This window comes from Nerophis ophidion, linkage group LG11 (genome assembly GCF_033978795.1).
Source record: "Nerophis ophidion isolate RoL-2023_Sa linkage group LG11, RoL_Noph_v1.0, whole genome shotgun sequence".
NCBI lineage: Eukaryota > Metazoa > Chordata > Actinopteri > Syngnathiformes > Syngnathidae > Nerophis > Nerophis ophidion.
The window spans coordinates 46776728-46797135 of NC_084621.1; the positions used below are offsets into that span (position 1 = coordinate 46776728).

The 20408-nt window shown below is 38.0% G+C and overlaps 1 protein-coding gene across 7 annotated transcripts in view; it reads left to right on the plus strand.

Annotated features, from left to right (window-relative positions):
• The window catches only part of LOC133562200 (protein MTSS 1-like), a 91716-nt gene that overhangs the window by 68083 nt on the left and 3225 nt on the right, over positions 1 to 20408 (plus strand). Inside the window, exons 7-15 of one of the 7 annotated variants that reach the window (XM_061916160.1) lie at positions 5350 to 5507; positions 5630 to 5737; positions 5872 to 5969; positions 11629 to 11893; positions 12942 to 13061; positions 14658 to 14888; positions 15045 to 15260; positions 18200 to 18359; positions 18449 to 18724. In XM_061916160.1, coding sequence (XP_061772144.1) covers positions 5350 to 5507; positions 5630 to 5737; positions 5872 to 5969; positions 11629 to 11893; positions 12942 to 13061; positions 14658 to 14888; positions 15045 to 15260; positions 18200 to 18359; positions 18449 to 18724 — 1632 coding nt within the window. Of the gene's footprint in view, positions 1 to 5347; positions 5508 to 5629; positions 5738 to 5871; positions 5970 to 11628; positions 11894 to 12941; positions 13062 to 14657; positions 14889 to 15044; positions 15261 to 18199; positions 18360 to 18448; positions 18725 to 20408 lie in introns of all 7 variants that reach the window. The other 6 variants (XM_061916161.1, XM_061916162.1, XM_061916165.1 and 3 more) reach the window with 6 other exon arrangements.

Below are 20408 nucleotides of genomic sequence, written 5' to 3' on the forward strand. Positions count from 1 at the left end.
TTATATACACATGCCACATTCTAGTTTAACTCCCACTCTTTTTTCCTTAGCTGGATTTTTGGTGAGGGAAAAACAAGTCTGGGAAAGAAGGGGAAACACACAATACACAAAGTCAAATTAGTCAGTGGTGCTGCAATATTCTATAGAGAAGTGTTTAATAATTAGTCTTACAAACATGTATTTATTTACTAATGCTGAGAGGGAATTTCACTGTTGTGGCCACACAGCTATTTTATTCTCTGTTGACAAGGTATGAGTCAATTTAAATGAACAAACAGTTTGTGAAAGTTAACTGCCAAATGCATGTGATTTTTTTGAAGGTTTACCTTTTACAGTGATTATGTACTATCCAGCCACCTAGCTTCTAACTACTGAATTATAATAATATTTAAAAAAAAAATTAATGCAGAATGTTAGCAGTTCAGTACATACCTCGATTCTAAGGTCACGTCTCGATTGACTTTTGGTAAAATAAGGGCACAAAATGTAAAACATAAAACGGCTTAGCCGTGTGATTGTTGAAATGAACCATTAAAAAAATGAGGGCTGTCAAAGGATTAAAATATTTAAGTCCACTAACTTGAAATTAATCCCAATAACTGTTTTTATCTTTAATTCTTCTACGTTAGACAAATCTTTTTCAAGAAAAATAGTGATGTTAAACGGATTTACTGTAGCGTTAACTCATTACCGAGTTAACTTTGACATCCATAAAAATACAATCTGCTGGCAGGTAATTCTCCAATAAATATAATTCTCAAATAAAAAAGGAAAATTGATCTAGCGTACAGAAAAATTAAGTACAGTTCAGTTCAGTTACTTCGAACATGCATGTGATCCAATGTAATGCATCACATTTCTCCAGTTGTTTGATTACAGTACATCCGAAAAGGAGTAGGAAGAAGCTGAGTTTATTTAATCCGACCCATCCATCCATCCATTTCCTACCGCTTATTCCCTTTTGGGTTGGTGGGGGTAGTTTGTGCCTATCACAGCTACAATCGGGCGGAAGACGGGGTACACCCTGGACAAGTCGCCACCTCATCACAGGGCCAACACAGATAGACAGACAACATTCACACTCACATTCACACACTAGGGCCAATTTAGTGTTGCCAATCAACCTATCCCCAGGTGCATGTCTTTGAAAGTGGGAGGAAGCCGGAGTACCCGGAGGGAACCCACGCAGTCACGGGGAGGACATGCAAACTCCACACAGAAAGATCTTGAGCCCGGGATTGAACCCAGGACTACTCAGGACCTTCGTATTTTGAGGCAGACGCACTAACCCCCTTGTCCACCGTGCTGCCCTTAATCCTACCCATTTTCATATAATTTTATTTCATTTCCTTGTTCTCTGTAACAGAACCGTGAATAAATAAATAATTGATAAATAATGTACCATAGTAAGTAATCAAATGTTAAATACATAATCAATCTAAAAAAAAAAAAAAGATGTTCATCATAATTATTGTTCTGTGTACTTTGTGAACACTTGTAGTTTGAACAGTCTCCTAAACTGACTCATCTTGGTGCTTTGTTTGATTTATTTGGTTAATCCATTCTATAATTTAATTCCATATACGGATATGCTAAAGGTTTTAAGGGTTGTACGAGCATACAAATGTTTTTTCCTCTTAAGAATTTTTGTTCATTCCTGGTAACAAGTTATAGTTTGCTATGTACATAATTTATCTGTTTGCAAATGCAGCAAAAATGTTGAATTTCAATATTTTTTATTCAATATATAAAGTGTTTAAATCTTCTCTATAACCATTACTATGCTTTATTCTAATTTATTTATTTTGTAACACAGTTAGTGAATAAATAAATCAATCAATCAATGTTTATTTATATAGCCCCAAATCACAAATGTCTCAAAGGACTGCACAAATGATTACGACTACAACATCCTCGGAAGAACCCACAAAAGGGCAAGGAAAACTCACACCCAATGGGCAGGGAGAATTCACATCCAGTGGGACGCCAGTGACAATGCTGACTATGAGAAACCTTGGAGAGGACCAAATGTGGGGGTTGCCCACATTTGTAGTTGTTTCCCCATATTACTAAACAATAACCGAGATATGGTAACACTATTGAGCTACAAAGGATATGAAGTGATTTTTGGTCCATAACATGTTTTGCTTTATTCATTATTGACATGTTTCTTGCTCCTTTATGTTGTGTATTTTTTACGTGAGGTTTCCAGTTCCTTTCATCATCAAAAATGGGTTTTCTTTTACCCTTTCAATATCTAATCCGTCTATTTGTATGTGTTTGACTTTCCCTTCTACTGTTAACAAATAGCATTATTTTTATTTTAGTTTTACCGAGATTTAAAGATAGTCTGTTTTTGTCAAACCATATTTCTTCTGTTATTATTTGTATTAGCTTTTGTGTGTTCTTTTCTGAACAAAACACACTTGTATGATCTGTAAATAATACTAACTTTAAGTCCTTTGCAAATTTACAAATGTATTTTATATAATTGTGGTCCAATTATTGATTACTAAGGATCAAAGGATAAGAGAAGCAATTTGATACACTTTGTGCAATAAAGATGCTAAAACCAATCTAGTAAGTCAATATAGTGTATTATTAGCTATTGACTGTAATAATGCAGATATTTACATAAACTATAGTTGATGTGTTAAAACCCGTCAAGAAAAAGACTCTACTGTGGAGGCTTTTTAAAAATAAAAATCATGTTAACTTCTAAAGTTCTCATATTAATGTTGGCCCTTACAGTTGTGTGCTTTCAAAACCGCTTCATGTTTTCTTAAAAAAATTCTGCCTTAAGTTTGAGTCGTGAGAGAAAACCAGACCTCTGCACGCCCGAGACCCACCATAGAATTTCTGCTTTTCCGTGAGACAGCCTGGGCTTTGAAGCTCTAATCAATGTTTCAGTGTGGTTGATTATTGTACCAGGTTCTAACATTCAAATAACCACTGGTGGACGATAACCTTTACCTTAAATAGCCAGAGTCATGTTCAGAAGCATACGAGGAAAAATTGCTCACATGTGATTTGTTCTTCAGTCGAAACCGAGCAAATGACTCAAATGGATCACTTTGCACCCGTGGGCTACGTTATACAACTCGTTCTCCCAAAGCCTTGTACAATGTAATCAGAAACCTGTCCGCCTAAAATATTTGCAGTTTATGTTACACAATAGCGGAACCATGAAAACGTATTGTGTATTGTCATTTTTAGAGGCTTTTGGAGCTATGGTACTATGTCTTATATATAGTTTTGTTTTTTTAAATGTGTTTATTTTAGACATTAGTCTTTAATAGATAAATTACATTTGCTGATTTTGTGATTAAAACAATCTGTCTTTATACCTATATGCACTGTATATATTCAATAGCATGGTGTTGACTCATTTTAAACAATTTTCATTTTATATACCACTTGTCCTCATTAATCACAGGTGAGCTGGAGCAGGAAATAATACGTTGCTCCAAATGATTTGCCAAACAATGATTGCCTCTTGCAAAAAACAGTCTGTTGTGATTGGCCATTTCCTTGCTTTAAGTAAAAACACAATCTTAAACGTAATGTATCATCCACCCAAAACAGCCTAGAGGTTTGTACCGTATATTTGTTGACTTTCCTTGTCACTGCTCATTAATGTATACTCTTGTAACATAATCCGATACGCAATGATCCTTTTGTTTACTTTGACTGAGTATAATGATGGAGAATTCCGTTGAAAACCCGTCATTGTGTGTTCTATACAGTGAATTTGTCATTACGTCGGTCCTCCTTTACTTCTGACTCGCATTGACAAGGTCAGAGGTGGTTGAAAGGCGCCAGTTTTTTGTTTTTTTTTTGCCCAGAAACCAGATCGGATAGACTTCAGTGCTGTTCACTGGGAGTTTAACCTTGATGTATCAAAGACATTGCTGGCAATTGCATGTTCCTAACTTGGACAGCCACCACCAGCCTTTCTGCCTTTATTGAGACTTAAGGATGGATTAGTAGTCCATGTATTCTATGTCTCGTTGAGCTATATCAAGAAACATGTGTTTGAAGGGCTCGACAAGGAGTTGTGCCCAAATATGGATTGACAATCACTACATTAACATTTTCTAGAGAGATTAGCCTTAAGTGCATAGATTCTTACCACTTATAATCAGGAGACACTTAAGTAATAAAATGTTTCCTCATGCTGGGCTGATAGGGAAAAGTGAAGTAGGTTCTGATAACTGATGCTAACTAATCAAATGTGAAACCACCTGTGTGTTTTCCATGGTCTGTACATTTCACTACGTTTAGTGCCTGATCTACTAAGAGCCAAATAACGTGCGCAAAATAGCATGTGCAAACTGTAAAATTGCTTGTACTATCGGTGGACATGGTGCAGACCGCCCTATTTAAATGAAGTTTTTGCCTGTACTATGCAGCTTTCACCATGGAGACACTCATTTACCTGTGGCGGTCCTGTTTTTTTTTTTTTTTTTTACAAACTTATGTATTACCTTTTCTTGGCATTTTAAAGTCGGTTCTCCGGGGCGATCTCAAACAGAACACAATTTTTTAGCGCACTGAAGGTCTGCCCATGGGAGACGTTGGCATTAATGCGGGCATGCGCTGGAATGTTTAAGACTCAAGGAAATGCAGATTGCAAGATATTTTTTCATAAAGTGCATTATAAAAAAAATTAACGCCATAAAGACACCAAAACGCAGCATTAAATCATTTGTTTTAATTAGTCATACAGCAGCTATAGAATTGTTAAATATACCGATCACCTCCTTTCTCACAGCCATTTCTGTTCAAATGTCAGTTTACATGCACATTTCAGACATGCTATGTAAAGACCTAAATGGCTTTCGCAGGACAGTTTTAGTCTTTAAAAATCACACTGTTGAATACATTTGCATTTTCTCCTCCCAGTATTGTGTACGTTCTGATAATCAGCATCAATTCTGCATTTACTGTACAAGAAAACATTCATCCATTTTCTACCACTTATTCCATTCGGGGTCACGGGGGGCGCTGGAGCCTATCTCAGCTACAATCGGGCGGAAGGCGGGGTACACCCTGGACAAGTCGCCACCTCATCGCACTACAAAAAAACAGACACGCTCAATAGATATATTTGAATATATTATTTTGTTCATTTAAGAGAAAAAAATCATCTGCAAATGTGTTCAGTAGTTTAGCTTTGCATGTGCTATCAAGATTTCACCTGTTTTAATACACACAAACATTTAGTAGATCAGGCCCAAAGTATATCAATGTATGTAGTTGTTTTACATTGAGTTTACCTCACTTTGTTTTGTATTAAAAGCTGAGGTCATGTGTATCGCTAATATGTGTGTGTGTTACACATTGCAGGTCGTGGTGATATCCTGCCCCAGTTGGATAGCGCAATGCAGGATGTCAGCGATAAATACATTCTTTTGGAAGAAACCGAGAAACAGGCCCTGAGAAAGGCTCTCATTGAGGAAAGACAAAGGTTCTGCTCTTTCGTAGCCATGCTGCGGCCTGTGGTGGTAAGCAGAACGTTCATTGCTGCTTAATTTTTCAATCTTTGATCAAACTTTGTTCTTTATGTGCTAATTGATAATTATTCAAATGTGTGTGACTGACACTACTTAATTCTTGATTGGTGCAGGATGAAGAGATTTCTATGTTAGGAGAGGTTACCCATCTCCAGTCAATCTCTGAAGACCTCAAATGTCTGACCTCTGACCCGCACAAACTCCCCCCTGCCAGTGAACAAGTAAGAAATCCACAATTTAATACCACTCACATATTTTGCTCAATACATTGCTTTGGTTGCAGCTAGAATCCGATGTTGTTTTGACGTTTCGCCTCAGAAGAAAAATTATACTCATATATTTTTATTCCCTCCAGGTCATCTTGGACTTGAAAGGTTCAGACTATGCTTGGTCATACCAAACTCCTCCCTCCTCTCCCAGCACCTCAGTGTCAAGGAAGTCCAGCATGTGCAGGTAAACACAAAGACCACGTCACTCGATTACAGTGTTTCCCAACCTTTATTGAAACATATTTCATATTACAAATACTTCATGGCATGCCACCAAACAAAAATGTTACAAAAAGTAAAAATGCTATATGATCAGAGCATGTATTTAGTTTCTTGTCACTAGATGTCGCAGACAGACAAATAGCAATTATAAATTATTTACTAAGGGAAATTGTATAATTTTCTATAGGACAATCGGATGATTTTTTGTAGCCGTTAGGAATCACAGATCAACTGCAAATTTAGCCACTTATTTATGGAGATTTCAAATATTTCCTCCACCGTAAACAAACGTATTTCAGTTGTGCCCCCAAGTGGTGCATATGTGATATTATTAAGATGCCGTCTTTACTGTGTAAGGGATGCATGCTATTGTATTATTGTAAAATACTCAGTGACAGAATTTACTGTGACCGGAGTTGCCCAAAGGTATCTGTCCCCCCTCTTATTAAGGGAATTGTATTGCTGTATTGCTTTTGGGCTTTATATGTCATTATCTTGGTGTTGGGACATTGATTAAACTTTACTTGTCCTGCAATGGTGGGTTGCATCTTACAGTATGACATTTCACTGAGAAACTGTAACGTATAAATGTGTCCAGTCAATCTACATTTATTCAACAGTCTGTCTTGTCATCTAACATTACACGGTCTTCGCTTGATTTTCACAAAACAAGTATATAGAATATCGATTTACAAGCTTAATTAGTTGTTGTACATTCAGAAACTGAAAAGTTCATACAGTGAAGCAGAATTTGTGAAACTGAAACAATACAAAAATAATGCCATTGTGAGTTAATACTTCTAACACCGATACTCATAAACGTGATAGCATATTAGCTATTGCTAACGATGCTAGAATTATTACATTACGATAGCACAGACAAATATGCATGGAAACCCTCCTACAGACGTCACACATGGGACTGTTAGTAACTATAAACAGTTTTAGTTATATTGTAAAAATTACAAACGTTGCTTAGAGTTATGAATAAGAGAATCCATTGGAGTAGAAACGCTACGGACGGGTAGAAGACTGAACAGCACTATGATTGGGAGGAAAAAAAGGGCTACTGGTAAATGTAGGGTGACTAAACTTGTCCAAAAGATGGCGCCATAACACAAACAATAAAACACCTTCTCATTGTATTTGCTTGTTTTTTAGCGCAGATATATATATATATATATATGTATGTATGTATATATATATGTATATGTGTATATATGTATGTATATATATATATATATATATATGTATGTATGTGTATATATATGTATTTATGTATATATATATGTATATATATATGTATGTATATATATATATGTATGTATATTTATATATATATGTATGTATATGTATGTATATATATATATATATGTATATATATATATATATGTATATATATATATATATATATATATATATATATATATATATATACGAAACCCAAAACCAGTAAAGTTGGCATGATGTGTATATCCTAAAACAGAATACAATGATTTGCAAATCATTTTCAACCTATATTCAATTGAATAGAATGCAAAGACCAGATACTTAACGTTAAGAAAACTGTTATTTTTGCAAATATTAGCTCATTTGGAATTTGATGCCTGCAACATGTTTCAAAAAAGCTGGCACAAGTGGCAAAAAAGACCGAAAAAGTTGAGGAATGTTCATCAAACACTTTTTTGAAAAGTCCCACAGGTGAACAAGCTAATTGGGAACAAGGTGGTGCCATGATTGTGCATAAAAGCAGCTTCCATGAAATGATCAGTCATTCACAAACAAGGATAGGGTGAGGGTCACCACTTTGTGAACAAATGCCTGAGCAAATTGTTTAACAACAATATTTGTCAACCAGCTATTGCAAGAAATTTAGGGATTTCACCAGTTATGGTCCGTAATATCATCAAAAGGTTCAAAGAATCTGGAGAAATCACTTCACGTAAGCAGTACGGCTGAAAACCAACATTGAATGCCCGTTACTTTCGATACCTCAGGCGGTATTGCATCAAAAATCGATATCAGTGTGTAAAGGATATCACCACATGGGCTCAGGAACACTTCAGAAAACCATTGTCAGTAATTACAGTGTGTCACTGCATCTGTAAGTGCAAAACTCTGTAAAACTCTACTATGCAAAGCGAAAGACATTTATCAACAACACCCAGAAACACTGCCAGTTTCGCTGGGCCCGAGCCTATCTAAGATGTACTGATGCAAAGTGTAAAAGTGTTCTGTGGTCTGACGAGTCCACATTTGAAATAGTTTTTGGAAACTGGATGTCATGTCCTCCGGAACAAAGAGGAAAAGAACCATCCGGATTGTTATAGGCGCAAAGTTCAAAAGCTAGCATCTGTGATGGTATGGGGGTGTATTAGTGCCCAAGGCATGGGTAACTTACACATCTGTGAAGGCACCATTAAAGCTGAAAGGTACAGACAGGTTTTGGGGCAACATATGTTGCCATCCAAGCAGCGTTATCATGGACGCCTCTGCTCATTTCAGCAAAACAATGCCAAGCCACATGTTACAACAGTGTGGCTTTATAGTAAACGAGTGCAGGTACTCGACTGGCCTGCCTGTAGTCCAGACTTATCTCCCATTGAAAATGTGTGGCACAATATTAAAGTTAAAAGTTAAAGTACCCATGATTGTCACACACACACTAGATGTGGCGAAATTATTCTCTGCATTTGACCCATCACCCTTGATCACCCCCTGGGATGTGAGGGGAGCAGTGAGCAATATAAAGCCTAAAATACCACAACGGAGACCCCGGACTGTTTAAGTTGTACATCAATAGAATAGAATAGAAAGTACTGTTTTGATCCCTGGGGGAAATTCAGCACCACAGTTCGCTCACAATAAACAATAATAATAATAAATAATATATAACATATATTATACATATAGTATATAATATATCCATCCATTTTATACCGCTTACTCCCTTTTGGAGTCGCGGGGGGCGCTGGTGCCTATCTCAGCTACAATCGGGCGGAAGGCGGTTTATACCCTGGACAAGCCGTAGCCCCATCGCAGTAATATAAATATATTCTACATATATTCTACATTTAAGTGCAGTCAAGAAGGAACATATGCTTTATACAGTCTGATTGCTGTCGGTATGAAGGACCTCCTGTGTCGTTCCGTGTTAAATTTTGGGAGTCTGAGCGTTCCACTGGACGTGCTCATTCTCTCCGCAAAGTCCGAGTGTAGTTGGTGGGAGGTGTTGTCCATAATGGCTAGAAGTTTTGCTAGACTTCTCCTCTCTGACACCACCGCCAGAGAGTCTTGCTCCACTCCCACCACATTACTGGCCTTCTCTACCAGCTTGTCCAGTCTGTTTGTGTCCCTCACTCTCAGCCCGCTGCCCCAGCAAGCCACGGCGTACAAGAAGGCGCCCGCCACCACTGACTCGTAGAACAACCTTCAACATCTTTGTAAAGAGGTTGAAGGATCAAGCAAGAATGGGAAAGAATTCCACCTGAAAAATTGGTCTCCTCAGTTCCCAAATGTTTACTGAGTGTTGTTAAAAGGAAAGGCCATGTAACACAGTGGTTAAAATGCCCCCGTGTCAACATTTTGTACTGTGCTGCAAATTCTAAGTTAATGATTATTTGAAAAAAAAATGGTTTCTCAGTTTGAACATTAAATATCTTGTCTTTGCAGTGTATTTAATTGAATATAAGTTGAAAAGGATTCACAAATCGTTGTATTCTGTTTCTATTTTCGATTTACACAACTTGCCAACTTCACTGGTTTTGGGTTTTATATATATATATATACTGTATATACCTGTGTATATATATATCCATCCATCCATTTTCTACCGCTTATTCCCCTTTGGGGTCACGGTGGGGGCTGGTGCCTATCTCAGCTGCAATCGGGCGGAAGGCGGTGTACACCCTGGACAAGTCGCCTCCTCATCATATATATACACACACTGAGCAGTATACAAGTTTTACAAATTATACCGGTATATTTTAGAAAGAGCTATGTATTTGAGACAATAGCATCATACCTGACATATGCAATCTTTAATGATTTGGCGTGGAAGTCTCGCTACTCATTCTTTCTGCGCTGGGTGTTGTCCCGCTTCTCCACTCACATTGTGGCAGGATAGGAGGAGCTCACTTGACACAAACGCCAGTACGAGGAGAGTGTGAATTATACCTGTCAATCGTGACGTTTTTGTTGGGAAATCACGCATTTTGGCCTCCTGTTCTGGCGTCTTGCAGATCCTGTTATCCCTGGATTTTACTTTAAAATTATTTTCAGCAGTATTGTTTACAGTAATCAGTTCTGTTTGACTCAAGCCTTGGCATCACTCGGGTCAACACGCTTTTATGATAGCAGCGTGGCGAGTTGCAACTGACATGATTCTATCAAATAACAACGCGAGAGATGGATTCAGTTGAACATGATGGAGAATACATTTCTGCCAGAATGCAAACTTTGTGTTAATAGATATGTTCCGAGTTGCAATGGTATAAAAAAAACGGATTTAAAAAGCTACCAGAAATAATTATGTGGTTATATGAGCTTCCCAGTCACAACTACTTTGCTCAAAAAGCACTGCCACAACAATCTGAAAAGGTGTTGAAGAGGTTAATTTAGCTTACTGGTGTGTATTTATAAATGGTTGATTTATATAAGCAAGTAGTTTTAAGTTTTGTACCTGACAAGTTTCGGCTACCTTGCTTCTGCACCCTTCATCAGGTACAAAACTTTACCTTACTATCCTAGATAAATCAACCATTTATAAATCTGAAAAGGTGATTAGCTGCAGTGACAAATATTGTCAGCTGCCACACAGTATCTTGCAGTTTAAAGCTTGGTGTTCCTCGCTCCAATTTTTAAGGGGAACAAGGGTCTTCTAAAAATGTGGAGCTAAAAAACATTATTGCCAAAGGTAAAATATTTCCAGGTTGCTGCTGATGTTTAAAATGTCCAGGCACATTATTTTATATTTTCTTCTTTTGTGTTTTTATTATTCGCTGAGGATTTCAGCATAGCTTAACGTTTGTTTCAATGAAAATTATACTTTACTATTCTTATATTATTTTCAAGGCTTTTCAACTTTTTTATATGCATTTGCCTATTCCTGAAACCTAAAAATTTCCCGAAATGTACTTTTTGTTTCAATAAAACAACTTGACACGCATATTTGGGTTTTACTTTGTCTAAATTACTTTTCCGTAAAAATTATTTTGATATACTGTATATCATATATCGGGATTCAGCCACAATACTGTATATCGGGATATGAGTTTTGCTCCGTATCCCCCAGCCCTAATACATAGAATACATAGTATTTAAGATAATGGTTTTCATTTTTAATTGCTGCCTCAAAGCCTCTCATGTTTGTAATTGACTGAATTTGTTCAGTCACTGCCTGCTACATGGTGGGCTGTGTTAATTATTTCTTACCCTTTTTCCTCTTCACTCCCCCAATTCCCTGTGTTCTTAATTTCTCTTTTTTAATCAACTTTTTATGCAAATTCCATCCTTATGTTCTTCTCTTTCGGGTGCCCTTGTTTCTCCTTGCTCCATCTGTCAATGCTTCCCCTTAAACCGGCCCTCCATCCTACTCTCATGCCCTCCCTCCTTTGTCACAGTAGTCTGAACAGTGTTAACAGTAGTGACTCCAGGGGATCCAGCGGCTCTCACTCTCATTCTCCTTCCTCCTCTTCTTCCTCCTCTTCCTCACACCACCTCTTCCACCACCATCAACCCCGCCACCGATACCGCAGCTCCACGCTGTCCCAGCAGGCCTCGGCTCGCCTCTCCAGCATCTCCTCCCACGACTCTGGCTTCATCTCTTCATCGCATGACCAGTACTCCTCATCCAAATCATCCTCACCGATGCCAGCTGAGAGCAAGGTGAGCAAAAATGCTAACAATCAACACTCTTGGTAAAGTCTGTAACATGTAAATGAGATTTACTATATAAAATTCAAATTTTGAGTCCGAGTGGGAAGTGTACACATTAACTGTACATAGTAAAGCATTATCCAGCAGCAGTAAGTTTATGAGATTGTGGTGAGGTTATTACAGCTTGACTGTAAAGAAAATTAGTGTTTCCATTGTAGCCCAGGGCAAAGCAGGTCATGCTTTTAAAGCATAGACCGCTGTGACAGACTGTGGTTTGGAGAGGCTCAAGCATTCCGAGTTAATATTTTTACCAAATGTACATTTTTAAGTGCTGCACAGTGCACCATGAGTACTTTGAGTGTGTCTCTATCCACAACTCTCATTCTGTAAATTCAATCAAAACAGGAGCCTGAATACTGATGCTTGCTCTGTGTGGGCTGAGTGTTCTTTGGAATAAACCATATGTATCGCTGCAGTGGTTATTTTGTTTGCACGGCTGCAACCAAGTTCTCCTATTAGGTTCCTCAATGTTAGCAACAAAACATTTGTGAATCTGTTAGTCTGTTTTTACAAGTTAGGTCTTCATTAATCTGCTGTGGGAATGAGTCTTTTTCTTGGTGAAAGAGAACAGTGAGGTTGTTGAACTGGGTTCACTGCGTTAGAGCAGAAATGTCACTCCGTCTGGAATATGAATGTATTTCCTTTATGTAAATAGGCACAGAATGATCGTATAATGATTCTCTGAAGTAAAACCAAATATCTCTAAACTTGCATGTTTTAATAAGGAACTTTGGATTCATTCCATTCCTTACCTTTATCAAGCCTATTAACACCACGCTATACAACACTGACATTGCTTTAAATGAAGTAACGACTCCCACTCCACTTTCTCCATAGTCACATGACTGTACCTCTGACTAACTGCTGTGAAACTATGGAAAAGTTGGCCGTGCAATCTAACAAACTGATCATCACTTTGACATGTCTGTGTTTGCTTTTCTGTATGTGTCTGTCCTTCTGCTACCTGCTTTTGTCCTGCTTGCTGCTGTTGTCCCAGCCTTGTGCTAGTTCCAGCTCCTCTGATGTGTCAGAGTGTGGGCAGCTTCACAGTGACTCCAACAGTGAACCTCATTCTATTGAAGCTGCTGCTGCTGCAACGCCACACACTGCTGACGAGGTGAAACATGCTTACCCAACATTAGCCTTTCCCCTTCTTACACATGAATGTCTTTGCTGTACCTCCAGCTTTATTGTACTAAACCTTGACTCAACATTGCGTCAACTTGTTGTCACTCACTACAACAACTAAGATCTGCTTGGAAGAGTCCTCTATCATTGGACAACTATAGCTAGAGAATAATAATGGATTATTGGATCATTAAGGATTGATTGAGTTATTGATTGATTGATTGTGTGTAATAGGATCTAGAAAAAAATGTTGTTTACTACTTGGTCGCAAACAAAAAAAAATGCATCAAATTAATTTAATTAATAGACAATGGTAAAAAACAATGCATTCATTCATTAATCCAGGAAGTTTTATTAGAAATAACTACCCCTATTTGTAAAGACTAAGGATGCAACAATTAACCACTTTTATTTTTTATTATTTTGTATTTACCATGATTGAGAAAACGTTTTGGTTATAAAATCACAAAGGCTCCACTACACCGTGTGTCACTTGGACATCTGGTTGGTACATTATTTTCGGCACAACCTCCACGGAAAAAAAGTTACACCTGTGATGCACAGGCTGATACGCACCTATTGAGACACGCAAGTATGCTCCATTACCTTAAAAATGGTAACAGGACAGTTCCAGCCCTCCAAAAATGCTAAAGTTTACAGTGAGGGAAAATTTCAGGTGCTTTAAAAATGACCGGGGACTCACTGAAGACAATGGCTCACCCATTTGCAAAACTTGCAAAAAGAAATTTGTGGCTAAATGGTCCAATTCGTCCAATCTGGTGCAGCAAAGTAAAGGCAACATATAATAACTGAGTCAAATTATGATAGTGGCAAGTTACTTCATGAGGAATTGAGGTGGTAAATAGTTAAATATAGAGGCGTCACTTACAATCAGTAGTTTAGCGTTGAGTCAGTTCAGTGTAAACAGCAACATGTACTCCTGTCAAAGGCTTCATTCCCTGATCATTTAATGTTACAGATTGCTTCTTCTTGCCTGTGTTGAATAAACTATAGGCATTTTAAGTTAATACATCAAGTGTGAAACACTAACATAACATCAGGAGCTGGTAGAATAACATTTCAATTATTACTAACGCAGCATAAAATTGTTTATTAAAAATTAATAGGCATAGATGACAGTTGATGACAATAACGCTTGAGTTTATTAGTCTTATTCTAATAATCCAAATGTTAAACCTATTATTTATTATTTGATTGCTGTTATTTCAGACAGCATTAATAAATAACACATCACAATCTCTATGGAATATAAATGTGATGTTATACTTTTTTAACTTTGAAATTAATCAATGCATTATAATCCTGATTTACTGTAAAACTTTGATTGTTACTCAGACTGTAATTGTACATTGAACATCTATAATTGTTGCATTCCTTATAAGGACTGTAAACCTAGTGTCATTGCCATTACTTTTTACTTCAGTTTCTTTCATTGTTTTTGTGCTTTTAAAAATTGTTTTATTGTATTGTCTGTCATCTTATTTTTCCATTTTATTATTTCAATAATTCATCCTGTTGTTTGTTTCTGTTATGTCCTTGTTATCCTCCCACCAACATACCCAAGCAGCTGCCAAATAGTTTTGACCACTATAGCCCAGCCAACTCCCCCTGCAACGGTGGGAGTCTGAGCTCAGGTTCGGACACAGCCTTCCCTTTCTTCCCTCCATCCTCCACTTCCTCCTCCTGCCCCACACGACCATGGTCACGTCCAGCCTCAGCTCTGCTGCCAGACTTCCCTCACCACTGCCCAATGGGCTCCCTCATGATGCCTTCCTCTCGCGTCCCCAGTTGGAAGGTTCGTCTTGAAGATCACTGTGTTTTACTCCTTGTCCATAGTCTGGTCTACGTGTCCCGCTTTCTACCTATTTCTTTTATTGTATTTTGGCAATCATTTAAAGTGAAATGTGAATCCTGTATCAGAACACTGACTGACTAGACTGTTCCTTACCAGGACTGGGCAAAGCCAGGACCATATGACCAGCCCATGGTCAACACATTGCGCAAGAAGAAAGACAAGGGGTCGCCGGCTATATTGGACTGTAATGGTGGTATGGGCACTGTAAGCAGTGCACCGCAAAGCCTTTCAGCCCCAATCCCAGCTACAGCTGAAATGCAGACACCCCAAATGGCTTCAGTCGACAAGAGGAGCAGGACCGCACCTGTCAAGGTCACTTGAGTTTTTCTCGATGTAGTGTATAATAAGTTAGGTGTCCCTCGCAACATCACGCTTCAAAGTTTTGCCTTTTGTTTAAAGCATACTATACATGTTTTGTCCCTAAATTAAGTGTTATTTGTGTGTTATATGTGTTATGCAGTGCAGTATTTGTCTTACGTTCAAATAATTATGTTATATGAAAATATTCACCAAGCTTGCTCACAACATTAGGTGGTTAATCTTGAAGCTACTCTATCTTCAACGCGACAATTTCAAGGTAACTTTTTGGAGAACAACTTTTTTGTGGCCTTAATCCTCAACACTTGCCTCATCAATAACATATCTTCAGATTGGCGAGTCTTTAACCCGAGCAATGTCGAATGACAACATTTGGAAGTAGGATTAGACATTAAGCACAACACTTAAGAAGGCTGCCTGCAACTGTCCAGTCAAAGTAGAGCTGAACTCTTTTGATACACTTGATCTTCGAAATCAGGTACGCAGTTTTGACGTGATCGATGTGGAATGACAAAGCACACACGCAAATTTAACACGGAATGCTAAAATCACAGCTAATTGTCGTAAATACGGAAAATTGACCAACAATTTACACCTGTAGTTTGAGCACTGAAAGTCCAGTTCTATCTTAGAGGAATTATTCAGTGCATGACATACTCAGGACGTGACAAAGTATTTCCACGTCATGGCCATGTGTTAGTGGCCGAGCAACGGCCATAGCAATGACGCTTGGAGTACTCTCCGGGCTACCGATCAGTGTTAATTTCTGTGACTAATAATTTTCATCTTAGTTATTGTCAACAACATATTTTCCCCCGATGAAAATACGACGTTAACTATTCAAAAAATGTGCACGTTGACTAAAAGCTAAAAAAAAATGAACTAACATTTTACTCAATGAATAAAAATAAGACGTAAATGTTGACTGAAAGAAATTCCAATCTTATTTAATTTTGTCTTGTAGATGGGTGGGACAAGTTCAATATGTATCCAATCACAGCTCTTTAACAGCATACTTGTCGTAGTTACGGAAAATTGACCAACTATTTATACCTGTTGTTTGAGCACTGAAAGTCCAGTTCAATCTTAGAGGAATTACTCAGGACGTGACAAAGTATTGCCACGTTATGGCCATGTGGTAGTGGCCAAGAAACGGCGATAACAATGACGCTTGGAGTATCCTGTGGGCTACAGATCAGTGTTAAATTCAGTGCCAAGTAATTTTTATTGTAGCTATTGTCAAAAACATATTTTTCCCCTGACAATAATACGACGTTAACTAATCAAAACAAGTGCACGTTGACGAAAATGTTAAAAAAAATAACTGACATTTTACTCAATGAATAAAAACAAGATGTAAATGTTGACTGAAACAAAATCCAATCTTATTTAATTTTGTCTTGTACAGTTTGTAAAGTTTTTAGTCAGTCACCGATTGTGCAAGTTCTCCCACTTAAAATGATGACAGAGGTCTGTAATTTTCATCTTAGGTACACTTCAACTGTGAGAGACAAAATGTGAAAAAGAAATCCAGGAGTTCATATTGTAGGAATTTTAAAGAATTTATTTGTAAATTATGGTGGAAAATAAGTATTTGGTCAACCATTCAAAGCTCTCACTGATGGAAGGAGGTTTTGGCTCAAAATCTCACGATACATGGCCCCATTCATTCTTTAACACGGATCAATCGTCCCGTCCCCTTGGCAGAAAAACAGTCCCAAAGCATGATGTTTCCACCTCGATGCTTCACAGTAGGTATGGTGTTCTTGGGATGCAACTCAGTATTCTTCTTCCTCCAAACACGACGAGTTGAGTTTATACCAAAAAGTTCTATTTTGGTTTCATCGGACCAAATGACATTCTCCCAATCCTCTGCTGTATCATCCATGTATCCATTTTGGTATGAACTCAACTCGTCGTGTTTGGAGGAAGAAGAATACTGAGTTGCATCCCAAGAACACCATACCTACTGTGAAGCATGGAGGTGGAAACATCATGCTTTGGGACTGTTTTTCTGCCAAGGGGACGGGACGATTGATCCGTGTTAAAGAATGAATGGGGCCATGTATCGTGAGATTTTGAGCCAAAACCTCCTTCCATCAGTGAGAGCTTTGAATGGTGGTCCAATGTGTTTACGTGACAACTGCAGCAATAGGAGGAAGTAAATGCAGTGTTTTGATTGTATTTATTTATTTGAGACAGACATTTATCAACAAATGAAAGTCTCCAGCCCTCCAGGCACCTCGAGAGGGACAAGTTGTAGAAAATGGACAGATGAAATTTGCCCTGCCACATATGTGTATTTGCTACTTCTTGTTGTCCCGCGCTTCTATACAAATTAGAATGAAGGCTTGCTTCCCAACTCCATTTGGCAAAACACATGCATACCGGGTTTGCCAGAGACGTAGCTTAAAAAACTAGTAAAAGTAATTGAAAGATATTTATTAACAAAATATGACTTAAGTCCATCATCCTTGACCATAAGATCTTGCTGTTTTTGTGTTAAGAAAATGCTTTGCAGCTAGTCTAAATAAAGGTGCTTTCAAATAAACATTAGAGGCACTATCTTCTATACTTTTTTTGTTCGACTAAATACAGTAATCTCCAGTAGAAAATACTCAAGACTCCTGTACTGGCTGAAACAAGTGTAAAGGTGACTATATATGGGGTTTACTTCAGGGGGCATAATAATGTTTTTAAAAAATATATATTTTTCGGTAGAAAGTCATGAACATTTTTAATGCTCTTTGTATTCAAATATTTGACTCAATAATAAGAACCCTACTTTGTGGAAATCAGTGCATCATGGTCATATCCTTTCTGAATTAACCGCGGAAACAAGGGGGTGACTGTGTCTCATTTGGAATGACTTTGATATATTCCACTAGTGACACTTTCAGAAATGTGTGCTCAAGCTGTGTTTATGCCCCCAGGCTGGTGAGTTTGAGGCCCACGATGAACTGACTCTGGCCTTATCTAAAGGCCTGGAACTTGACACCCAGAGGTCCAGTCGGGACTCGATCCAATGTTCCAGTGGATACAGCACTCAGACTAATACACCCTGCTGCTCTGAGGACACAATACCCTCACAAGGTAACACGCAGTACACAAGCAGCCTAGAGGTGCCTTTAAAGCTTGAGTTATCCCAGTATATTGACTTCTGTCTGTTTTATCTCCTTCAGTGTCCGATTATGACTATTTCTCAATGGCTGGGGACCAGGAGCCTGAGCAGCAGCAGTCTGACTTTGACAAGTCATCCACCATCCCCAGAAACAGCGACATCGGCCAGTCCTACCGACGTATGTTTCAGACCAAGCGGCCCGCCTCCACCGCCGGCCTGCCAAGCACACAGGCTCCCTACTCTCCACAGACAGTCTACCCCACTGGATCCCATCCCTCCACACCCACTCACATAGGAAATTTTACAGCTACTGGTCCTTATCCTCCTGCTGTGACAGGTACACACTGAGCTTAAACACATGGCCTTTGACATGTTTGCACTCGGGCTTTAACAGTACAGGTAACCCACAGTACGGTCCGTACCTCGGTTTCTGGGCCACGTTTTTCAGTTCTATTTCGGTACGTTTTTTGTGTGCAAAACCTTTTTCCTCCCAAAGTTCTTTCTTTAGCTTGCTTGTCAGCAAATGTTGCATTCTGCAGTAATCATCAGTGGCAGACTGAATACTATACTACTTTTCTTTCAAGTTAACAGTTACTAAACAACACTATTAACTGGTGAATAGAATTGTATTCCTTGATTACTTATACACATCTGTGCTTATTTATCACCAGCGGTTTAGCAAGCAGTGACCCAAAATGCTGATTTTTAATGACAGTACATTAAAGTGCAGTTTGAATTTGAAGAAGTGTAAAACTAGTGCCAACACCAAAAACAAGTTGAATGATCATTTCAGGAACAAACATTTTTTAGTCACAAACTAAAAAAATTATTAAACATATAGGGTCTGATTTATTAAGATCCAAATACAACACACTAAACAGTAAGTGCAATCTATGAATGATGCGTGTGATCTAAAAGACTGTATGTACAGTTTTTAACTGGGGCAGACTGCCTTATTTAAATGAAGATTTTGCGTGTATGCCGCAATTTTCACTCTCCATCATTTACAGCACACTCACGTGTGTTTTTTCTGGCATTTAAGAAGCAGTCCTGCAGTGGATCTACAACAGAACCTACTTTTTATAACGTTCTGAAGGTGCGCTCATGCAAGATGCTGGTAATAACTGTGAGTGTGCTCTGGAATGTTTCAGATGCAAGAAAAATGCATAATGCAAGATGTATTTTCTTATATAGGAAATATGTTAATACTATCTCCTAAATGAAAGCACAAACATTTAAAAAACGGCTGCAGACACCAAAACATATTCAGTAAATTTGTTTCAATAAGACCCTGTAGTCATCCAGCAGCTATAAAATTATAAAAATATATTGCTCAATAAACAAAACGTGCAAGATATTTATTTTTTACAGCCTATATATGTTGACAAGCATACAGTGCATACAACGGGGCTGCAGCACAATCGCCTCCTTTCTCACAGCCAACTGCCATTTTGCACATCCTTTCTATACATACTAAATAAAAACACGGGTTGTCAAACTCATTTTCGATTGGGAGCCACATGGAGAAAAATCTACTCCCAAGTGGGCCGTACTAGTAAAATCCCAGCACGATAACTTAAAAATAAAGACAACTTCAGATTGTTTTCTTTGTTTAAAAATAGAAAAATCACATTCTGAAAATGTACAAATCATAATTTTGTTGTTTTTTTATACTTATATGTTGCAGTTAATAGTATTCTATCTTTATTTGTTGTGATTTATACTTTCTGAATAAATTATGTGATAATGTTCACTCATTGGTGTTAATTTTTGATCTATCAAGATAAAAAAATTATATCAAAATCAAATTACAGGACGTTGATAATGTACTTTGCTCATTTTCCTCGACTAGTGCAGGAACATCATGTGGTCATCTACAAAGATCCAAATAATTGCTATTGCGACATCTAGTGGAGACATTTAGAACAGCAGTTTCTTTCATTCCATAACTTTGGCTCATTTTTATACTTGGCTAACTCATCTCGCGGGCCGGATAAAACCTGTTCGAGGGCCTGATCCGG